The 23,385-nt window shown below is 42.5% G+C and overlaps 1 protein-coding gene across 1 annotated transcript in view; it reads left to right on the top strand.

Annotated features, from left to right (window-relative positions):
* The window catches only part of TRPC7 (transient receptor potential cation channel subfamily C member 7), a 223,453-nt gene that overhangs the window by 147,864 nt on the left and 52,204 nt on the right, over positions 1-23,385 (top strand). Inside the window, exons 6-7 of the mRNA XM_061613403.1 lie at positions 1,230-1,463; positions 10,083-10,347. Coding sequence (XP_061469387.1) covers positions 1,230-1,463; positions 10,083-10,347 — 499 coding nt within the window. The remainder of the gene's footprint in view (positions 1-1,229; positions 1,464-10,082; positions 10,348-23,385) is intronic.

Here is a 23,385-nt window from a genome sequence, read left to right as displayed (position 1 = left end):
AACTAAGAACCGTTCCCATGCTCTAAACTCTACTTGGAAGATTTGGAGTTGAGGTTTATTTCTCAAAAGCTGATATTGTCCTTCAGACAGCAGACTCTACAGGCTCTGAACCTGCTCATTTATGGTGCATATAAAGATAATGCAGTTTTTATGCAATCCCAAATGAAAGTGCATTAAACAACAGAGGTGTGTGGGATATTAGACTTGAAAAGGTGAACAAGCAATACACTGTAAAAAAATTCATGCATGACAGTATGAATTATTTTTTTAAAAAACTTAAAATGCCTTCCAGGTGATGCGTATTTTGAGAAAGGAGTGTTTTTATAGGCAACAGGTACATTACTGATGAAGAAAACATTGGATATAGTCTGATTTTGCCTCTGTTTTTTGACATTGCCCACAACCTGTGCCAACTCTCTATGTAATCTAGTTTATAACATTTTATCTCTTGCTATATCGTTTTCCATGTTTTTTTGTTTCAATTATGTTTCCAATTATGTTGAGATTGCATCAATATTAAACTGATAATATTTGGAATTAAACAGAATGAACAGAATTTCAAAAAGAAATCCACATTTGATGTGAAAACTGGTATTTGGGCATGAAAACTTTCCTCGTTGTTGAGTGGAAAAAATGAATAACTACCATGCCCACGGGTAATCAAACTGTAAGATTTCTCCTGACTCATCCTGTAATACTAATTTATATGGGTGTCATGTAGTGGCAATGAGACTAAGCTACAAATCAGGAAGTCCATGGTTTGAATCACCCCTCTTCCATGAACTTGCTAGGCAAGCCATTGTCTCTCAGCCTCAGCATCTCCACCTGCAACATGGGGAATAATAATACTTGTCTTGTCTTACAGGGTTGTTGTGAGGATTACAACTAGATAACATATGTGAAGTGCTTTGAACACTTGAAAGAACCGTACAAATGATGATGATGACAATTTTCTTCATTATTCTGAAAATCAGTGAATATTGGAAGGGCAGCTATAATACAGCATAGACTGCTCTGGATGCTACAGTTTTGCATTCCATGAGGGGCCACATTTGGGCTGGGGATGAAGGAATGTTGAATTTACCATATTGATCTGTGGAGAAGGGCAACAGACAGGAAGTGCTTCTGCAAGTTTAGTACAGCGTAGAGCATGACTGAGAAATCAGAGAGGCACAAATTTACCAGTCACACTGATGATCGAATAAACATTTGTTTGCCCCCCCCCCCAGGTATGATATGGTCAGAATGCAAAGAAATCTGGGAAGAAGGCCCCCGTGAATACGTCATGCATCTTTGGAACCTGTTGGATTTTGGGATGCTCTCTATCTTTGTAGCTTCTTTCACTGCCAGATTCATGGCTTTTCTCAAAGCATCAGAAGCACAACAATATGTAGACCAGTATGTTCAAGATGATGACCTCAATAATGTCACCCTTCCTCCTCAGGTTGCCTACTTTACATATGGTAAGATACTGTTGTTGTTTAATACACCTTTTCTGTTCAAGCTAAGTTTCCTGTGGGAAAAAGAAACAGAAAATTTCTTCTCCTGAAATTCTGGGCATGTTTGCAGTTATTCATCTCAGATGTATCCAGTTGAGCCAGTTTGCTAAAACAACTAATATGGCGTACAATAGGTCAAAGAACTGCTCTTAAATGAAATTCTAGATTTGTATGGAGATCAAGCTCAGTCCAGTAGTAAGAACAGCCTCAGCAATATACAGGAGAAGAGTCTGTACCTCTGTATGTTGTTGTACAAAAAGTAACCTACCAATGAAGGGATCTGCTTTGCTTTCCCAAAGAAAAAGGCAACCAGACATTCAGTCTGATAATAAGTATATACATTTAGCAGGTGAAACTCCTAGGGAAGCCATGGCATATGACTCACTGCTAGGATAGGACCCCTTAGTATTATTCATAGAGAAGTAATGAAAAGAAACATGCATCCAAAACTAACACTGCCAGCAGCTCCTCAGTAAAAGGGTACAAGACCCAGTTAGGTGGTTCAGGTACAGGGTCAAGTTTTCATCTGGACTGATATCGATGGCCATTTCCAGGATCAGACTTTGCAAAACTAAAATTCCAGTTCAATGCACTCTTTTCACATTACAAGCTTGTATTGATATACATTTAGACAGATTTCTTCAGACGAAGAATCATAATTGAGGCCAGAGCTAAATGATCATGCCCGTGAGGACCGAATAACATTTCTGTGCTGCAAAGATGGTGATGATTTGCAGGCAAAAGCATGCAGATGAGAAGAGGGCGTGCTTAACCTTACCCCTTACCCTACTCTTCCAGCATTTCCCCCCACTTGATACCATGCATCCAGTGATCCCACTAGGGGGAAAGCAGCTAAGAGGGGGGTTGCAGGGGGAAGTGGAGGGTGAAGCATTCACACCTCTTTGCTTCTCCTTTGCAAATTGTGTCCTAAAAACTCAGAAACAACTGTAGTGTCTCCTTATATGTAAGTGATGACTAAGTCCTTGGGCTGTGCAAGATCTTAACCTTATACACTCCAATGCTGGGCATGTACAAAGAGCCCTCAATCTGCTAGGTGCCTTTGCACATGTCTGGAGTGCGCTGCAGAATATGTTCTGGCTTCCATAATCCATTCCAGAGTTTTGGATTTATCAGAGCAGAGCCAGCTGATTCTGAACTGACCCCTAGTTCTTCACTGATGTTTTGCTTTTCATTATATTTTGTTAGAACACTTTTTAAAACAATCATTCCAATAGAATGAAATCATGCCAAAACAGAGGATCAGTTATTCTGTCACTCGGTCATAAACCACCTTTTCCTGTAATTCCAAATTATAAAATGTTCAGTACTTCTTATCGAATATTTCCATATGGGCTTGTGTGGTTCGTACAAAATACATGGTTGATAACTAAGAGCCTTAGGATATTCAACTGTTTTAAATTAATTGTGTACTGATGTAATGGTTTATATACAGGAGAGGAATTAAATATACATTAATGCATTTTGTTGTCAGTCATTGAAATAGGACTGAAACTATTGGGTTGTTTCATTCATGAATGGCTTGTTTGAAAGTGTCTTGGACTTTTGGAAGTATGTAAGGACTTGTCATCAAAAGTAGAGTGTAGCATATTTTATTCCATGGCACCAAGTTGCTGTAATTTTAAGCCATATGTGTTCAGGATGATATTGCTTGCAAAAACTGCAGATCACAAAAGCAGGGAAATCATCATAATATGAGGCGATGCGATACAATGCACTTTTATTGAATTTAGGATAGCAATGCTGATTTATCATAACACTCAGATACTGAGGGAGGCATAACACTTGGAAATAATCTACATTTTCCTAAGAAAATGTGTTAGGATAAACTTTGTGCACACTCATAGGAAAGCAGTCACCAAGCAGGACATGCATATCAATTATATTTTTTTCTTGATGCTAGGAAATTTTACCTTTTCATGTTTACACATTGTAGGGTAAAGAGCTCCCTCTTGTGGGGCAACTTTGTAATTAGAATTATTCAGAAGTGCACACTGAAGCTGCAGAGAAGGGTTTTCCTGTAATCTAATTAATTGCATTTTACACTTTGGTCAAAAATAGAAATACTGATATATTAAACAACAATTTTATTCATAAAAGTAGACATTTAGTCAAGGGCCTGCCATCGTGACAAGCTATGAGTGATGTTGAACTTCTGCATTCTTCACATTTCTGCCTATAATTTCTCCCTCTTTTGTTTCTAACCTAATGGCTGATCTGCTGTTTTCACTGAGGCCCTAATTCAGCCAGCCCTGCCATTAGGCAGGGTCAGATGACTGCCTCAAGGTGGAAGCAGCGGTGGCAGTTCTGTGATTGACCCTCCTGAGCCCCTCCCTTTCCTCTCTGATGGTGGACAGGGCTGTGTATGCCATTACCACATTGCTTGTCCTACTCCCCCCCCCAAACTAGCCTGCTGCTTCAGGTGTGGTGGAGGTTGCTGTCCAGTTGCCAGTGTTGCAGTATGATTCAACTGCCTATAAGTCAGCTTCACTATGTGGAATGAGGAGGGGCCACCATTTTGTCCTTTGCATCAAGTAGCACAATGTCTTGAACTGGCTCTCATCATGCATATTTGTCACATCCCTAAGTAGTAACTGCCATTGGCTTACTTTTTGTGATGTCATGAAGAGGCTCGCTATCAGAGTTCTTCAAAACTTATATTCTGACTTCAGAAGCCTGTGAGCAATCAGTGTAAATACAAGCTTCCTCTTCTGTGGTTGCTTCTATATGGGTGACTCCTAGCATTAATAAATAATTGTTCTTTTGCTATAAGGTTCAAGTGAAATTACAACTGACTTCCCATTAGGGTTGGAAGAATCTGTCAATTTCGGTTATCTGTTTCTTGTTTTTCCAGATGGAAATTCAGTTCTCCACATTTCTGAAACAATTTGAGATTTTTTAAAAAAATATCCTCATGAAAATTCTTCAGCATTTTAGCTATGCATTTTTCCTAATAAACTTATTTTGTATGCTGTTTTGACTAATGTACACATTTTGCAAGCAATTTATCCTAATATAATGCATTTTGTATGTTATTTTCACTAATATATTCATTTTTATGCACACTTTCCCCCAATATATGTATTTTAAAACATTGATTGGTTAGAGAACTGCATCGAAAAATTCAGATAAGTACGAATTTTGAAGGATAGCTCTGTTTCAGTTCTCATACTGTTTTGGAAAGCACACTTTTGATAAATTTGCCTTTAAATGCAAATTGAATCCAATTTCACTCCCATCCCTACTTCCACCACTGTTAGGGATATTGTTCTGTTCCTGTATGTTCTTCCTGCTATGTTCTGTCCACACAAATGGGTGTGCCACAGCTTCTGTGGGTAGGGAAGGAGAAAGTCCAGTTCACCACCTGAGCAAACACTTGGGGGGGATCTGAGTGATCCTTAGCCAACTGATTGTTATTTAATGTGCATGAAATGTCAAAAAACCACAAAATGTTCCAGCCCTTTGCACTAATAAAACAGACCAAAGCAGCCTCCCTACCACCTGCTCTTTCTGTTCTCAATTTGTTGGCTCTTCCTGACTACAAAATTATTTTTTTATTATTTTTTTTATTTTTAAAACTTATATACCGCCCGACTAGCAATAGCTCTCTGGGCGGTGAACATAGATACAATAAAATACAATATAATACAAAAACATCACAGTCTAAAATCAAATTTCACAATCTAAAAACAGCAAAGGCTAAAATCAAATTACAAACATTACAATCATTAACAAAAAATTAAAATGCCTCGGAGTAGAGAAAGGTTTTAACCTGGCGCCGAAAGGATGATAGTGTCAGCGCCAGGCGAACCTCCTCAGGGAGACTATTCCATAGTTCGGGGGCCACCACTGAGAAGGCCCTTGATCTTGTCACTGCCCTCCGGGCCTCCCTATGAGTCAGGACCCGGAGGAGGGCCTTCGTAGCAGACCGTAGTGTACGAGCCGGTTCATAGCGGGAGAGGCGTTCCGACAGATATTGAGGTCCCGCGCCGTATAAGGCTTTATAGGTTAATACCAACACTTTGAATTTGGCCCAGAAGCATATTGGAAGCCAGTGCAAACGGGCCAAAACAGGTGTTATATGGTCAGACCACTTCGTTCTTGTTAGCAGTCTGGCTGCCGCATTTTGCACCAGCTGTAGCTTCCGAACCCTCTTCAGAGGTAGCCCTACGTAGAGCGCATTACAGTAATCCAAACGTGAGGTTACCAGAGCATGTACTACTGATGTGAGATCCTCCTTACTCAGGTAGGGACGTAGCTGGGCTACCAATCGAAGTTGGTAGAACGCATTCCGTGCCACCAAGGCTACATGAGCCTCAAGTGACAGAGAAGAGTCTAGAATGACTCCCAGACAGCAAACCTGTTCCTTTAGGGGGAGTGTAACCCCATCCAGGACAGGATATGTATCCACCATCTGATTGGAAAAACCATCCACCAACAGCATCTCAGTCTTATCAGGATTGAGTCTCAGTTTGTTAGTTCTCATCCAGTCCATTGTCGCGTCCAGGCAACGGTTCAGCACATTGACCGCCTCACCTGAGGAAGATGAAAAGGAGAAGTAGAGCTGCGTGTCATCAGCGTACTGGTGACAACGCACTCCAAAACTCCTGATGACCACACCCAACGGCTTCATATAGATGTTAAAAAGCATGGGAGACAAAACTGACCCCTGCGGGACCCCACATTGGAGTACCCACGGTGTCGAGCAATGTTCCCCAAGCACTATCTTCTGGAGACGGCCCGCCAAGTAGGAGCGGAACCACTGCCACGCAGTGCCTCCAACTCCCAACTCCGCAAGCCTCTCCAGAAGGATACCATGGTCGATGGTATCAAAAACTGCTGAGAGATCAAGGAGAATCAACAGAGTTACACTCCCTCTGTCTCTCTCCCGACATAGATCATCAAACAGGGCGACCAAGGCCGTCTCAGTGCCGAAACCGGGCCTGAAACCCGATTGAAATGGATCCAGATAATCGGTTTCATCCAATAGCACCTGGAGCTGGTCAGCAACCACTCGTTCCAAAATCTTGCCAAGATATGGAACATTTGCCACTGGTCTGTAGCTGCTGAAATCCTCTGGGTCCAGGGAAGGCTTTTTCAGGAGTGGTCTCACTGCTGCCTCCTTCAGACAGCCAGGGACCACTCCCTCTCGCAAGGAGGCATTTATCACTTCCCTGGCCCAGCCAACTGTTCCCTCCTTGCCAGTTTTTATTAGCCAAGAGGGGCAAGGATCTAGTACCGAAGTGGTTGCACGTACCTGTCCAAGCACCTTGTCCACGTCCTCGAACTGAACCGACTGAAACTCATCCAACAAAACATGATAAGACTGTGCACCAGACACCTCACTAGGGTTAACTGCTATAAAATGAGAGTCTAGGTCCCGACGAATGCGTAAGATCTTATGCTGGAAGTGCTCAGCAAACTCATTGCAGCGGGCCACCGAAGTATCTGCAGTGTCCTGAAGGCCTAGATGGAGTAGCCCTCGGACAACTCTAAAAAGCTCCGCTGGGCGGGAGAGAGATGCCTTAATAGTGGCGGCGAAATATTGTTTTTTCGCCGCCCTCACTGCTCCTATATACCGCTTGGTGAAAGCACAAACCAGCGTATAGTTGCATTCATCAGGAGTTTGTCTCCATCTCCGCTCAAGCCGCCTCCTATCTTGCTTCATCGCCCTCAACTCTGGAGTATACCAAGGAGCTGAATGAGCTCTGCAAAGGAGAGGGCGCGCAGGAGCGATCGTATCGACAGCCCGGGCCATCTCCGCATTCCACAGATTAACCAGGGCTTCAACAGGAGCGCCGGTCCTATCAGCCGGAAAATCCCCCAGAGCCCTTTGAAAACCTTCAGGATTCATTAGTCTCCGGGGGCGGACCAATTTAATAGGTCGCCCACCCTTGCGGAGGGAAAAGGTTGCTGAAAGTCTAAACTTCAGCAAGCAGTGATCTGTCCATGACAAAGGGAGAGATGTAAAACTCCCCACATCCAGATCACTATCCCCATGTCCAGTAACAAAAATAAGGTCGAGTGTATGCCCCGATATATGTGTTGGGCCACTAACATATTGGGACAGCCCCATGGTTGTCATGGAGTCCATGAAGTCCTGAGCCACCCCAGACAAAGTAGCCTCGGCATGAATGTTGACATCCCCCAGTACTAATAGTCTAGGGGATCTCAACAATACCTCCGAGACCACTTCCGTCAACTCAGTTAAGGAAGCCATTGGGCAGCAAGGTGGGCGGTACACCAAAAGGATTCCTAGTCTGTCCCTCTGGCCCAACACAAGGTGCAAACATTCCAGACCAGTAGTAGTATGGACATGGTGCTTGGTGAGTGAGATGGAACTCTTATAGACCACAGTAACCCCACCTCCCCGACCCTCAGATCTACCATGATGCTGAACTGAATACCCCGGTGGGCAGATCTGGGAGAGACTAACTCCTCCCTGTTCGCCCACCCAGGTCTCGGTTATGCATGCCAGATCGGTTGCCTCGTCCATAATCAAATCATGGACGAGGGTTTTTTTATTATGAACCGATCTGGCATTAAAAAGCAGCAGCTGGAGATCTGAGAGTTGGCTGAGAGGACAACCAACAACCCTGCGGGTATGAGAAGGACCGGAACAAGGCACAGCCACAACATGTCTGGGCCGCGTTCCCCTTACCTGGCACGTCCTTCTCATAACACCATACCTCCCTCTGCCCGTCACTACGGCAATTGGGGCCCCCTCATGTCTCCCCGCTAGATGGAAAGATCTCTTCCCCAGGCACATTATAAACTATAAATACAAAAAGAAAAATACAAAAAACTCAAATACATAAAATACACACTCACTCACAACATGCATTCATATAAGCACCCAGAAAGAAAGCAGCAAGCTCTCCTTCCCTTGGGCGATGGTCTCTTCTTCCTGCAGGCACTGGGTCTCCCAGGCCACCTCAGCCAGCCGGCTTATGTATCCCTCCAGAGAGGGATAGGTGGTAAGAATCAGTCCTGGCTGGCTGGGTACCTGGGGCCTGGTCCTGCCAGGCAGAAGTCCCTCAGGGAAGGGTGGTGGAGGTGGTGGTCCCGCAGCAGCAGCAGCCTCTCCTTCCCTTGGGCGATGGTCTCTTCTTCCTGCAGGCACTGGGTCTCCCAGGCCACCTCAGCCAGCCGGCTTATGTATCCCTCCAAAGAGGGACAGGTGGTAAGAATCAGTCCTGGCTGGCTGGGTACCTGGGGCCTGGTCCTGGCAGGCAGAAGTCCCACAGGGAAGGGTGGTGGAGGAGGTGGTCCCACAGCAGCAGCAGGAGCCTCTCCTTTCCTTGGGCAATGGTCTCTTCTTCCTGCAGGCACTGAGGTTTTGAGTCCAATATCTATTTACACAAATGCAGTTATAACTCAGTCCCTAGCATCACACTTTTCAAAGGACTGAGTTATAACTGCATTTGTGTAATTTTTGAAACTGTTGATTTCATGATAGAATATGCTTATTATAAGAAATCACTGATTTCAGTAATTTTCTTGAAACTGCAGGAGCAATAACAGATAGTTAATAATAAATCAGATAATGTCAATTAATTTGTTTACAATGAGTTCATTTCTTATATTTAAATAAAGCTATAGCTATACTTGTACTTTAAGACTAGAAATGTACCTCTCAGCTCTACTCCAAGCCAAATCCCCTGTTGTTATTTCTATGCATTCTGGTTTGTAGCCAAATAATATTCCTAAATTGCATGACTTATTGCATAAATAGTCCACACTTCATGTTGTTTTGCATACAAAAGATTCCAGGTTCAATCCCAGGCATCTCCAGGAAAGGCAGGGAAAGATTTCTGTCTGATACTCTAAGCCGCCACTGCCAGTCAGTGTAGGCCAGAGCTAGTCAACATGATTCCCTGCAAGTGTTATGGCCTCCATCTCCCATTAGCCCCAGCCAGCATCAGCAGTGGTCAGGAACGATGGAAGTTGTAGCCCACAGCTCCTGGAGGGCACCATGTTGGCTACCCCTGCAATAGACAGTATTGAGTTAGATGACCAATGGTCTGACTTCGTTAGTATAAAGTAACATCCTGTGTTCCTATACACGTTTTTAAAATTAAAAGACTTTTAAAAACATGTATAATTAGGGTTTCGAATGTTGTGTGATGTGACATAATTCAGATCACTGAGTCTGAAACTAGAGGCCAATTAAGTTAGTCACTAGTTGGGCCTCTACTTAATACAGCTTCAAATGAATAGCTAAGCTCTTGGACATGATAGTCCACGCACTGTTCAGATGTGTGATGCTACTTATGTTATTATTCCTTAGTGTGCCTCTGTTTTGGCTGAAGCCCACTGTTTTATTCTGGGAGTCTTGCAGATAGTCTGCCACAACAATTAAAGGAAGTAGAAGAAGTTGAGGATTAAAGTGAAATGGGCAAGAAGGGAAGACAAGAATGAGACCAAGTCAAGTTAGGAACATCTAGGAAATCTCTCAATGGTAGAAAAACATAGCCTGAGTCTTCATACTGCAATGTACAGGTTTTTCCTTGGACCTTAGTTCTCAGATTAATCATAAATATCTCCTCTTGTGTTTCATTTTAGCCAGAAGCAAGTGGCTTCCCTCAGATCCTCAGATCATATCAGAAGGACTATATGCAATAGCTGTGGTACTCAGCTTCTCCAGGATTGCATACATTCTCCCAGCCAATGAAAGTTTTGGTCCTCTCCAGATCTCTTTGGGAAGGACTGTGAAAGACATCTTCAAATTCATGGTCATTTTCATCATGGTGTTTCTTGCCTTCATGATTGGAATGTTCAACCTTTACTCTTACTATCTTGGTGCAAAATATAACCCAGCATTTACAACGTGAGTATCTCTACAGTACAGTCATTGACTCAATTGGCTTTCTCTCCAGACTGCCATTGTACATGTTTTAGATAGAAGTACAGATCGCATAAAACTAAATGGCCAGTTTGTTATATCAAACATTGTACTGTAATGTTGAAAGACCAGAAGGGGTAAAACAGACTTTATGCAAAAGTACCATATTTAAGAACTTGACTACTGTTTATTTCAGGGATTGATCACTACAGAAGACAAATCAAACCCTGTGCTTATGCTTAGTGAAAGTTGGATGCCACCACTGATTACCTATCTTTGCTCCTCTCTTCTCCAAACCATTCCTATTCACTCTTTTTCTGCATGCAGCTTTGAGTGGCTAATCTTAAGAATTATCAGCATGCAGTCCCTAATATTTCTTATTCATATTCTAGCCAATCCTGACAGTAGGTAATTAGACCTGATGGTTGTAGCTAACTGCTATCCCTCTGACTGTATGTTCTGCCATACAGAATTTCCTAAAAGTAATGAATCTAGAGAGAGAGAGAGAAATAGATTCACCCTAAAATCAACAAATTCACCCACATAGAATGGAAATGCACTACTTAAAGAACATAGCTTAACGATCATTGAGCATGTAAACTAATTATATAATCTGTGAAGAGGGCATAGCAAGCAGAGCCCATCTAATTAGAATCTTTTTTAATTTACCACCAAATGCTATCCAAATAGCATGGTCAAACAAGAAAGAAAGAAAGAAGCACCAAGGCTTCTGAACAAATATGGTTTTAAAACTTCCTATACTTAATGCATGCCCTCAAAGCACATACCTTCTGCACAACCCGTCCTCTCTGTAATACCATTAACATCATTCGGGATCATCAAATCTGACCAGTAGTGATCCATGGCTGTCAGAACCCCACTTGGCCAAAGCCCAAATATGTCTGAAAGGGCCCAATTTGGTTCAAGTCCAGAGGTGTAGTGGCAAATTAAGATGTGCAGAGTCCCTTCATGATAGTCACAGCCACCCCCACCCCTCCTTTTTTTTGGTGAGGGGTTGAGAATGAGAGCCTTGTTAATGCTTTCTCCCACAACAACAGATGTCCCTAGGAGCCAAAATGCATGAAAGGGGAGAGTGTTAGCTACTGAGAAGAATCTGCTTTCTGTCTGACTCACTTCCTTTCACTCTGATTGGTTCCAATCAGCAGGAAAAAACAAGGAAGGATGTTAGAAGACTCTTCTGAGTGGCTGTCACACTCCCTTTTCATGCTGATTGGCTGGAGACATAGGGACCCTGCTGGGACCCAGCTCTCAAAAAAGTAAGGGGTCTAAGACCCCCCGAGATCCTGGACCACTACACCCCTGTTTGGGTCTTGGCAAAATCTGGTGCACACCCCTAACCATTAAGTAATATTGGAGAAATAGCTCGAAATCTCTTATCTCACAAAGCTGTTTTTACAAATATACAATCGGCATTCATTAGAAGGAAGTTAGGAATTGTTTTACTTTGAAGAGTTTACTTTTACAAAATATACAATTTGCAAAAAGACAAAAAAGGGAGGACATAATTGAGCTAAAGAGAGAAAAGAGATTCAGTCATACTCAGAATTGATCCACTAAAATCAGTGGCAAGTCCATTTATTTCATTGAGTCTACTTAGACTAACATTGACAATCACCCTTAGGCTGTAATTATATACATACTTACTTGGGAGCAAATATTGTTGTAATTATTTTATTTTTTATTTATTAGTCACTTTTTCCCCAGAAAAGTGAAACTCAAAGCCAATTACACAAACAAGTAGATATGCATAGGACTGCATAGTTAGAGCTACTTTTTCGATTGCTACCTAATGGCATTTCTTGGTATGTGTTTTTCTGAGCATCCTATTTATGAATAATAAAGAGAAAGAAAGGTGTAACCAAGACCTGCTTGCAATCAGTACAAGGTCTAGAATCCTTATTATTTGGGTATTATTTTAGGAGTTTTGTTTTTAATCCTATAAGTAACATTTCTGAGATCGGGGGCTACTATTTCCTTACATGTTATCAACAACAACAGAGTTGGGCCAAACTTTTTGGTTTTGTGCTGCACTGATAATCGAAGACATGCTTAGGGCTTCACTACTAGTTCTAAAACTGATGAGTGTTGTCTGCTGTGATGACACTCCTGTGTTGCCAGTATTAGTCTCCAGGTGGTAATTCATTGTTTACTAAATACTATAAACACCACACTGTGGAGTGAAAGACCAACAAAAAAGCCTGCCCATTTGACCTATTCCAGTTATGCGTTTCCCCTGTTTCTTCCCAGTTTCAGTAAGATGAGGGAAGCTACTGCAAGTCATCTCTCAAATCACTTTGTTCTTACTTTGTAGATTGTATTTTTATTGCACCCTGCGCATCTAACTACTGGTCTGGAGTGTTTGCACCTTGTGTTGGGTCAGCGGGATATATTGGGGATTCTGTTGGTGTACTGCCCACTCCGTTGCCCAACAGACTCCTTAGCTGAGCTGACGGAGATGGTCTTGGGTATACTATTCACATCCCCCAGACTGTTGTACGTCACCTAGAGTGGCCATTGGCCAGATAGGCGACACAGAAATTAAAATTTATTATTATTATATATATATATTCATGGTCTCCATGACAACCATGGGACTGTCCCAATACACCATTGGCCCAACACATGTAGCAGGGCATACTCTAGACTTGGTTTTTGCAACTGGACATGGAGATGGTGATCTGAATGTGGGGGGCCTTACATCAGTCCCTCTGTCATGGACAGATCACTGCTTGCTGAAGTTTAGACTTACAGTGGCTTTATCCCCTCTGCAAGGGTGGGGGACCTATTAAGTTGAGTCCACCCCAGAGACTAATGGATCCAGATGGTTTCCAAAGGGCTCTGGGGAGTTTTCTGGCTGATAGGGCTGGCACTCTTGTCAAAACCCTGGTTGAACTGTGGAATACAGAAATGACCCAGGTGGTTGACATGATTGCTCCTGAGAGCCTTCTCCTGTGTAGAGCTCATAGGGCTCCATGGTATACCCCAGAGCTGAGAGCGATGAAACAATATAGGAGACGGCTTGAGTGCAGATGGAGACAAACTTCTGGTGGATGCAATTACACACTGGTAAGTGCCTAGGGTAAGCTGTGTTTAGGGGCAGTGAGGGCAGCAAAAAAACCCAATACTTTGCTGCCACTATCAAATCATCAATCTGCCACCCAGCGGAGCTCTTCAGAATTGTCTAGGGACTATTACATGTTGGCTCCAAGGACATGGTAGAACCATCTGAGGCCCACTGCAGTGAATTTGTTAGGCACTTCCAGGATAAAACCTTTAGCATCCGCCAGGACTTAGACTCCAGTGTTATAGCAGGTGAATCAAGCGAGGTATCCACAGCACAGCCTTGTCCCGATTTCTTGGATGAGTTTCAGTTGGTACAGCTTGAGGACGTTGACAAGGTGCTTGGAAAGGTTCGTGCAACCACTTCTGTACTGGATCCTTGCCCTTCGTGGCAAATAAAAGCTAGCAGGGATGGAACAGCCAGCTGGGCCAGGGAAGTGATTAATGCCTTTCTGCAAGAGGGAGTGGTCCCTGGCCGCCTGAAAGAGGCGGTAGTGAGACCACTCCTGAAGAGGCCCTCCTTGGACCCAGAAAATCTTAATAACTATAGGCCGGTAGCAAATGTCCCATTCCTGGGCAAGGTCCTTGAACGAGTGGTTGCGGGCCAGCTCCAGACACTCTTGGATGAGACCGATTATCTGGATCCATTTCAGTCGGGTTTCCGGCCTAGTTTTGGCACGGAAACAGCCTTGGTCACTCTGTATGATGACCTTTATTGGGAGAGAGACAGGGGGAGAGTGACTCTGTTGATTCTCCTTGATCTCTCAGCGGCTTTCAATACCATTGACCATGGTATCCTTCTGGGATGACTGGCTGAGTTGAGAGTGGGAGGTACTGCGTTGTGGTGGTTCTGCTCCTATTTGGCAGGTCAGCTCCTGAAGGTGGTACCTGGGGAACATTGCTCACCCCCGTGGATTCTCCAGTATGGGGTTTTGCAGGGGTCAGTTCTGTCCCCCATGCTGTTCAACATCTACATTAAACCGTTGGGTGCAGTCATCTGGAGTTTTGGAGTGCATTGCCATCAGTACGTTGATGACACGCAGCTCTATTTCTCCTTTTCATCCTCTTCAGGTGAGGTTGTTAATGTGCTGAACCGGTGCCTGGCTGTGACAATGGACTGGATGAGGGCTAATAAACTGAGGCTCAATCCAGACAAGACTGAGATGCTGCTAGTGGGTGGTTCTTCTGACCGGATGGTGGATGTCCAACCTGTCCTGGATGGGGTTGCACTCCCCCTGAAGGAGCAGCTTCCTAGCTTGAGGGTTGTCCTAGAACCATCTCTGTCACTTGAGACTCAGGTAGCCTCGGTGGCACGGAGTGCCTTCTACCAACTTTAGTTGGTGGCCCAGCTACGCCACTATCTGGACAGGGATAACGTGGCTTCAGTTGTCCATGCTCTGGTAACCTCCAAGTTAAATTACTGCAATGCACTCTACTTGGGGCTGCCTTTGAAAATGGTTCGGAAACTGCAGCTTGTGCAAAATGCAGCGGCCAGGGACCAGACGGTTCGAACATATAAAACCGATTCTGGCCCACTTGCATTGGCTGCCTGTATGTTTCCAAGCCTGATTCAAGGTGCTGGTTTTAACCTATAAAACCTTACATGGCTTAGGACCACAATACTTGATGGAACACCTCTCCCGACATGAACCTACCCATACACTACGCTCAACATCAAAGGCCCTCCTCCAGGTGGCTACCCCGAGGGAAGCTTGGAGCCTGGCAACAAGGGAGAGAGCCTTCTCAGTGGTGGCCCCAAATTATGGAATGATCTCTTTGAAGAGGTGCACCTGGCACCAACACTGTTATCTTTTTGGCGCCAGATCAAGACTTTCCCGTTCTACCAGGCATTTCAACAGCATTTGAATAACAAATGCTTATAACTTGCTTATCAGTTTTTATGGGTTTTAATGGTCTAAATTTGTATACTTGTTTTTAATTGTTGTAAACCGCCCAGATAGCTTTGGCTATGGGACAGTATATAAATGCAATAAATAAATAAATATTGAAATATTTCAACATGGAAAAATATGAAACAGTTTCACAGAAACTGTAAGTGTAAAAGTAGTGTCAATAAAAATAGAGAGAAAATAGTATTAAACTCTGTTACAATCTTGATGCTGTTATTGCAGAATCTGTCAAGGTGTTGAACACACTATCTGAGCTAGTGTTGTGTGATCAGTTTCAGTTCCTGTGACCTAATTATATGGACAAGGTTCCCCTAGCAATGGATCCAACAACTTGCCCTCTCCACTGTTGCCTCTCTCGATTAATTAAAACTAGGCAAGGGATTTGACTGGGTGGATCCAGGATGTAGTTAATGCATCATTGTGCAAAGAGGTGGTGTCCACCACTTTGAAGGAGGTGGTGATGTGACCACTCCTGAAAAACCACTCCTGGATCCAATGGTATGTGACAACCTCCACCTGATTACAAATACCCTTTTCTGGGGAAGGTGCTTAAGAGGTTAGTGGCGGTTCGACTACAAGTATTCTTGGATGAAGCCAATTATCTTGACCCTTGATACAGTTATTTAACTGTATTATTTCTAGTGAATATTGTATACTTATTTTTTGTTTTCTGTATACTGCTTTGATATTTTATAAGAACAGTTTATAAATCTTTTAAAATAAAAAATAAATTTTATCTTTCACATAAAAAAAATAAAAAATGCACCATGCACAAGAGAGTGTTTGCTCTTTTTTCTCAGCTTCTGTTTGCACTGGATTGGCTTCTCCTACATGCCCCCTGGCAGCCATTTTATGTGATACCATGCCCACATAGCATCCATTTTGTGACTGGTGGCTATGGTACTTTCTCAAAATTCCAAATTATCCACTGGCCCTGAAAAGTTGGCAACTCATACTCTAGTCACTGCTTGCATGCTCCAAGATGTCTAGCAATGAGGAGCAGCTGCAGGGCCAGGAGGCTCTGGGGGTCAACAGTAGACCCCTTACAGGGGCCCAATGATACATAGCTCTGTCACCAGCCCTGCGGTCTGACATGCAGACGGTTTCTTAACCTTCACACCATTGGGTCTCTTGATTGAAGATCAAGTTTTTAAAAACAAACCACAAACGATCAGTTGTATGTATCTCAGGGAGGCGGTGTCAGGCCTAGCAGAGACTCGTATAACTTTGTTTTTTGGGAAATTCTGTTCTGCATCAAAACTCAGCACAGTTCCACCCAAACCCTAATTTTTTTAAAAAAGAACCCATTGATTTGAGACTATTTGAACTTGGCTATCTTTATATTCATTATGCCACCCAAATGATATGTGCTATTTGGATACCATTGCTGCAGCATGCATGAATATAAAACTTTGTAGCTCACAGTCAAAGGAATGAATCATCCAATTTTCAACTGCCTGCATGCCTTAATTCTACTCTCAAGTGCACACATCTTTTGACAGATGTTGAAAGTGGAATACAGTATCTAATCCTGTAATTAAAGAATGGCCTAAAGAAGCTGCACAAGGGAGCAGATTTAAGGTTGCAACTGTCTTTTTTTTTTTTTTACTTCTTAGTGTTTCAATTCATCATCATAAAAAAAGATTTATGCAATTTGAATTTGAATATATGCTAAGCTGCATTCCTTGTCAGGAAAAGGAACGCAATGGTCACTGTCACATGGCTACCCTAGTTTACAGTGATTATGTGATTATGCCAGTTTTGGAGACGGGGAAGATGAATTTCCCCAGTTTGGACACCACAAGGCCATGACAAGCTGAGAGCAAACTCCTTTTGATTTTCAGGCCTGGTTCATAATAGGCTCCGTGTCAGTGTGTTAGGGCTACATATGGAAGGATCCTTGCTGGTCTATGACCGTAATAAATTTATTGTATTGTATTGATATGGAAGGATCTGTCAGTTTCAGTTCTCTCTGTTTCTCATTTTTCAAATCTTAAATTCAGTTCTCCACATTTCTGCAGCACGTTGCAATTTTTTTAAAAAAATCCGTGAAAATTATTCAGCATCTCAGTGTGAATTTCTCCTAATAAACACATTTTCTATGCATTTTTGACTAATGTACACATTTTTGCAAGTAGTTTCTCCTAATATAATGCATTTCATAATGCTAATATGTTAATTTTTATGCACACTTTCCCCTAATAGAAGCACTTTTGTAAACATTGCTTGCTTGGAGAACTGCATCGCAAAATTTGGATAATTGCGCATTTTGAAGGATGGCTGTGGTTTGGTTTGATAAATGTGGCTTTAAATGTGAATGGATTGAATTTCTCCCTCCCTTCTAGTTAGGGCCTGAATGCCACAATGGGATCAAAAATGATATTGTGTTCCAATTTTATGGAAAACAATCCATTATAGCAGCCCATTCCAAATGAAGAGGGAAGAGAGGCCATTCCACTCATTATCGACTAAAAGAGATACAGAACAACAGAGGTATCCAACACCCCAATCTGCCACCCTGGAGGGGTTTGGATGAGGTGACACTCCCAGGCTCTGCATTCATGGAGGTCCTCATCCAACCTGCCAAAATCATAGATGGGTGGAAGCTACCACCGGCAGTAACCAACGTAAACCCCCAAAACAGGGTGTTTCAGGGTGGGGAGGGGCAGAGCTCAGCCAGCCAAGGATCTGTTGTATCCTAAGCTTGTTCAGCAGTTCTGGGCAGGTTGTGGTGAGGGACCTGATCGCTGCACCAGCCTAAAGGTGACTCAGAAAACATTTGACTTTTTGTGTCATCATTTTCTACCACATTCAGGTGGAAAGAAAGCAAGTCAGTAGCCCCACCCATATGTTTCTTGGATTAAAATTCCAGAGCCACTACCAGGAAGTGTGAATTGAGACTTGGTGATTCCCATATTGGTGTTATTATGAAAGTCCTATATGTGATTTGTGGTCTGTGAAGGCATACAGCCCATCACTTCATGCTCCAGTCATCAAGAATACTTTCAGGGGGCAGGATGGGAGCCAATGAATGAAAATAGCCGGGAAATAGATTTTGGCTAAACATTAGGAGAAATTTCCTGACTCTTTAACCTGTTTGAGAGTGGAGCAGATTGCCTCAGGAGGCGGTGACCTCTCCTTCACTAGAGGTGATAAAGCAGAAGTGGGGCAGTCTTCCATCACAGATGCTGTAGTTGCACAGATCCTGCAGTGAGCAAGGGGTTTGGCTAGATGACTTCTAAGACATCCAACTGTATGTTTCTGTGATTCTATTCTGTTGTGTTCTTCTTGTTGCTGGGGAACAAGCATCCCAACCAATGAGTTCCTAGAGTCAGAGCATAGTCATCTTAGTCCTTCTGAGGAAAGCATATATAGTGTCTCCACTGACATAAACCAGGTGTGGGAAACCTTTGGCCCTCCAGATATTTCTGAACTACAACTCTCACGATCCCTGGCCATTGGCCATGTTTGCCTGGGCTGATGGGACCTGCAGTTCAGCAACATCTGGAGGCCAAAGGTTTCCCATTTCTGACATAAACCCACAAGAAAGCTTGGTTACGAGTTAATTGGATCTTGGAGAATGCTTCTAAACAGGGTTGCCCTCATTGATTTATGTGTCACAAAATCTCTTCTAAGAGAAGCCAAACTTTCAATGTTTGCACTGGGCATAGATCTCCTAGTCTAGCTCTTGAAATTGGTGTTTTGTGGATGGGTGTTATTTAGAGCTACTACAATGGACTGCCTTCAAGTCGATCCCGACTTATGGCTACCCTATGAATAGGGATTTCATAGTAAGTGGTATTCATAGGGGGTTTACCATTGCCTCCTTCTGAGGCCAGTCATCCCCAGCTGGCTAGGGCCTGCTCAGCTTACTACAGCTGCACAAGCCAGCCCCTTCCTTGTCCACAACTGCCAGCTGGGGGTCAACTGGGCTCCTTGGGAGTATTTATTTATTTATTTTATTTATATACCGCCCTAAGCCAAAAAGGCTCTCTGGGCGGTGTACATAGAGGATAAACAAGAACAAATATGAATAGAACAAATATAAGAAAATCAAAAAGCAAAACAAACAAAGAACAGAAACCAAACAACATCAGAACATACCAGCATACCAGTATGCAGCTTGCCCACGGCTGCAAAGGTGGCAGGGCACATAACCCCTGAGCCACTCACTGTGGGGGTGATCTTTAGCTGGCCCTTGGCACCCAGGAGACACGAGCACGGATTTGAACTCACAGACTCTGGACTCCCAGCCAGGCTGTCCTCCCCACTGTGCTATACCAGCTGATAATTATTTAGAGCTAATAAGTAATATATCTGAACTCAGTAGATCGAGGCGGGCGAGAGACACACAGGGGCCTTATCTCTGCCTATGAAACTGGTTCTGCTGTTCTTGCCACTACTGCCCCTTGGGTGGTCAGCCCATGCTTGAGCCTTCTTTCTGCACTGAAGTCCTGTGCATATATTTAGACTAGCAGCAAGTCCCATCTCCAGAAGTTGCCCAAAATCTGTTGGGCATTCCTAGGGTTGCCATATTCCAGTTCTACAAATCCGGGCAGGTTAATTTGCATATTATGTAAAGTATTTGCATATTAATATTTGGATTGTCCAGTTGTTTTGTTTTTGTGCCTAGGAATTACCACCAAAAGCTGGGGAAAGATGTGAGAAATCTTTTTTTTAAAAGCAACATTTTCAGCCTTAAATGCCTAGACTCTAGTTTCCAACACTATGGTGTATTTATTGATTGATTAAGAGAATTTATATCCTGCCCTTTTGCTGTTAAAAACAGAGCTCAGCACAGCTTACAAATATAATAAAAACAATAAAAATACACAATCAATATAAAAACATAATAAAAACACAAAATAGCAACAAACATATAAGACAGGGCAGCAGTACGGTTAACCATATATGATATATTTCAAAGATGTGGTGGGTGGAGAAAAACAAGAAGCCAAAATGTTAGGAAAAGGAGTCTTTCACACCACATGCTCAGTTCTAAATACTGTTGCAGCAAGTTTTACAAGTTCCTCCAGTATTCCACTGGTGCAGGCACTCAGACATTCAAAGTATCTGTATGTTTCTTAGGTTTTATAAAAGCAGAGCTTTGCTTAACTCAAAATTTCTTCTCCCTTTGATCAACCACATCTACACAGATTCCACCTCCATACTCAAAATGAAACTGGGCCTGGAAGTGTGCAACAACCCCACACATACCTTGCTAATTAGATTATCAATGCCAGGATGTCTTGTCTTATCGACTACTCTCCTGCTCCCCCCCCCCAGGTATCATGAAAGACCCATTCCTGGGCTCAGAAACAAAATAAATATCTGGTCCTCTTCAAAGTATTGATAAGCCTCTTGTTTTAATTGAAATAATAATTATAAATTCTTGTTCTTATCACTAATGGGAGTTAATTATCTTGCATATGCTGCTGTTGCTTCTATGGCTGTAACGGAGTGAGGTTAAAGATAAGTGAAATGCAAATAGGAAAAAAAAACACAGAAGGCAGTAACACTTTCCTAAATGTAATACCATACCAACCACAACAAGATTCCTATGAGTAAGGCAAAAAACTAAGCATCTCACAACCAGTCAGGATTCCTAACCAAAAACCAAAAATATGATAAATGAAGAAATATTTATATAAGCATGACTATCAAATATATTTATTATTTACACAAACTGTAAAGATATTTATAGTGCAATCCTAGGTTTATTTATTCAGAAGCAAGTCCCAGTGTATTCAGTGGGGCTTACTCAAACAGGGACAGAACTGCAACCTCAAGTGATAAGCAACTTCATTCACACAACCCAAAATTCCAAATCATGCCACTTTACGCTGTTTTGCAACTGTTTATACTTGTTTTTATGGTTATTGGATTTTAAATGGCTTTATTTCTTGTTGTGAGCTGCCTTGGTTTCCAACCCTACCTCACAGGGGTGTTGGAAAGACTCCACACACACACATGCACACACTGCAGATGTATAAATACATACAGCCCATATAATAGTTTATTGTCAAACCAGTTGGTCATTGCAGAAAAATCAGTATTTACTCTGGGCTTATGGTATTAGCATTGCTTTTACAAAAAGCAAGCATTGGGAAGGTTTTCAAAACACTGCCCAAGATCTGACTCCTGCACACAAGAGGAAAAAAAACTGAAATGTATATACTTACCCAATTTATGAGATTTTCAGATAAACAGGGGGTGAAACCACCATTTTGTTTTCTAGACACTGCCTCAGGTCAATGAAACTGAAACACAATCCCTGATTGGCTGCAATCCTGAACAGGCGGGGTTAAAGCTACGAAGTGCTGTAGTACTGTACTGTTTAAAGAAAGATTTAACAGTTGGGGGGGCGGCTGACGTTTTTATGCATATCTTGAGAACCGGACCACCTAGAAACTTAATTTTTTAAAAAAATTAAAGCTGAGAATCCAGGCCACCTAAGGAGCTAGCCGGGCGCCGGGTGGCATGCATAGAATCCGGGTAAAACCCGGCTAACCGGGCAATATGGCAACCCTAGGCATTCCACATTCTGCCCACTGTGCTTCTGTTTACAGGCACACCCACACATACACACTTGGGAAGAAAACTTTTGCTTCGGGAAAAACACTGCATTTTTTACAGACATGCTCTGTTTGACTTTGAAGCTTTGGGGGTCTCCAGATTCAGTTTGGCTTGGGAGCAATTGGGAGGGAATCTGCTTCACCTTGGACATCTCTCCAGATCAGCCTAATTCATCTTGGGATCTGGGATTCTTCTGAATCTGATGCATACCCAGCACAAGCATAGGTGTGGTTAAACTCATTAAAACCAATGGATTTGGATGAATGTCTGACTCTAATGGATCATGTTTTTGGTTTCTTTCACGGCAAATGAGACCTATTTTCTTTTTTGTTCACAGGGTATAATCTTTCTAGAGTTCACATTTTTTTTTATCAAGGAAACTATTTATGGCAACAATTTGTCTTTTTGTATATATTTTACTGAAAGTTTTTGCTAGATGCAGTTATATTTACTTTACTTTTTTTCAGAATAAGAAAAGAAATGACTATGAGCAAGATCTGGCTTGCTTATCACTTGAATATGCCCTTGAAGCATGTGGATCAGGTGTGAGGAACCTTTGGTCCTCCAGAAGTTGCTGAACTATACCTTCCCATCATCCCTGGCCATTAGTCATGCTTGCTGGTCCTGATGCGAATTATACTTCAGCATCATCTGGAGGGCAAAGGGTTCCCATATCTGATATAGATCAGTACTTTAATGGATCCACTATTTGGATTATTTTGCAGCATGTCATCATCAGCTGTGCCATTTCTGAGATGTGTTTCTGACCATCCTTAACACATTTGCATTCAACATAGTGCATAGTGCATCCAGACTAATTTTCAATGTGGTGTTTAAAGAAAGAAGAGTTAATAACCAGGGATATGTCTGTGGCATGCTTGAGGGTGGCGTCAAAAACTGGGTGGGATGGGGTTATGGAACAAAACAGCAGTAGGAGATACAACAGTGTTGACTTTCTGGTGTTCACTAAGAGTCAACACAAGATATATCTGTTGCACACTTGTGGGTAGCATCAGAAAGAGGGGGTGAGTGGCAGAAAACTAGCACAAAATTTTGGCACACGTTTGGAGGAGATATGTGACTAATGTCAGGTATAATTTGGCCCTTAGCATCAATTTAGAATCACCTCCGGGGATGAGTACATCTGACGGTGATGCACTTCTCTGGATCCAATCCCTAGAACTAAGTCCTACATCTCATCTTTTTGTCCAAGCCCCTAAAACTGTTCTAACAGCTGGATCTTTCCAATCCAAGGCATGTAGGCCTTTTTCTCTAAAGAGTAGCAGTAATAAATTCAGTTGTTTTATCCATCAATATATACATTATAGATTGCCTATAATATTTGAAAGTACCAATACTTTTTCAGCTAAAAGCCTACCAGAAAAAGGCTGTGGCCCAGTTCTTTTGGAACTGTATCTTTTGAGGATGCAGGTGGTAATTGTTTAAAGCTTTTTCA

Source organism: Rhineura floridana, chromosome 3, assembly GCF_030035675.1.
Source record: "Rhineura floridana isolate rRhiFlo1 chromosome 3, rRhiFlo1.hap2, whole genome shotgun sequence".
Classification (NCBI taxonomy): domain Eukaryota; kingdom Metazoa; phylum Chordata; class Lepidosauria; order Squamata; family Rhineuridae; genus Rhineura; species Rhineura floridana.
Note: the sequence above shows the minus strand (reverse complement) of the source record. Positions and strands in the feature narration are given on the sequence as shown.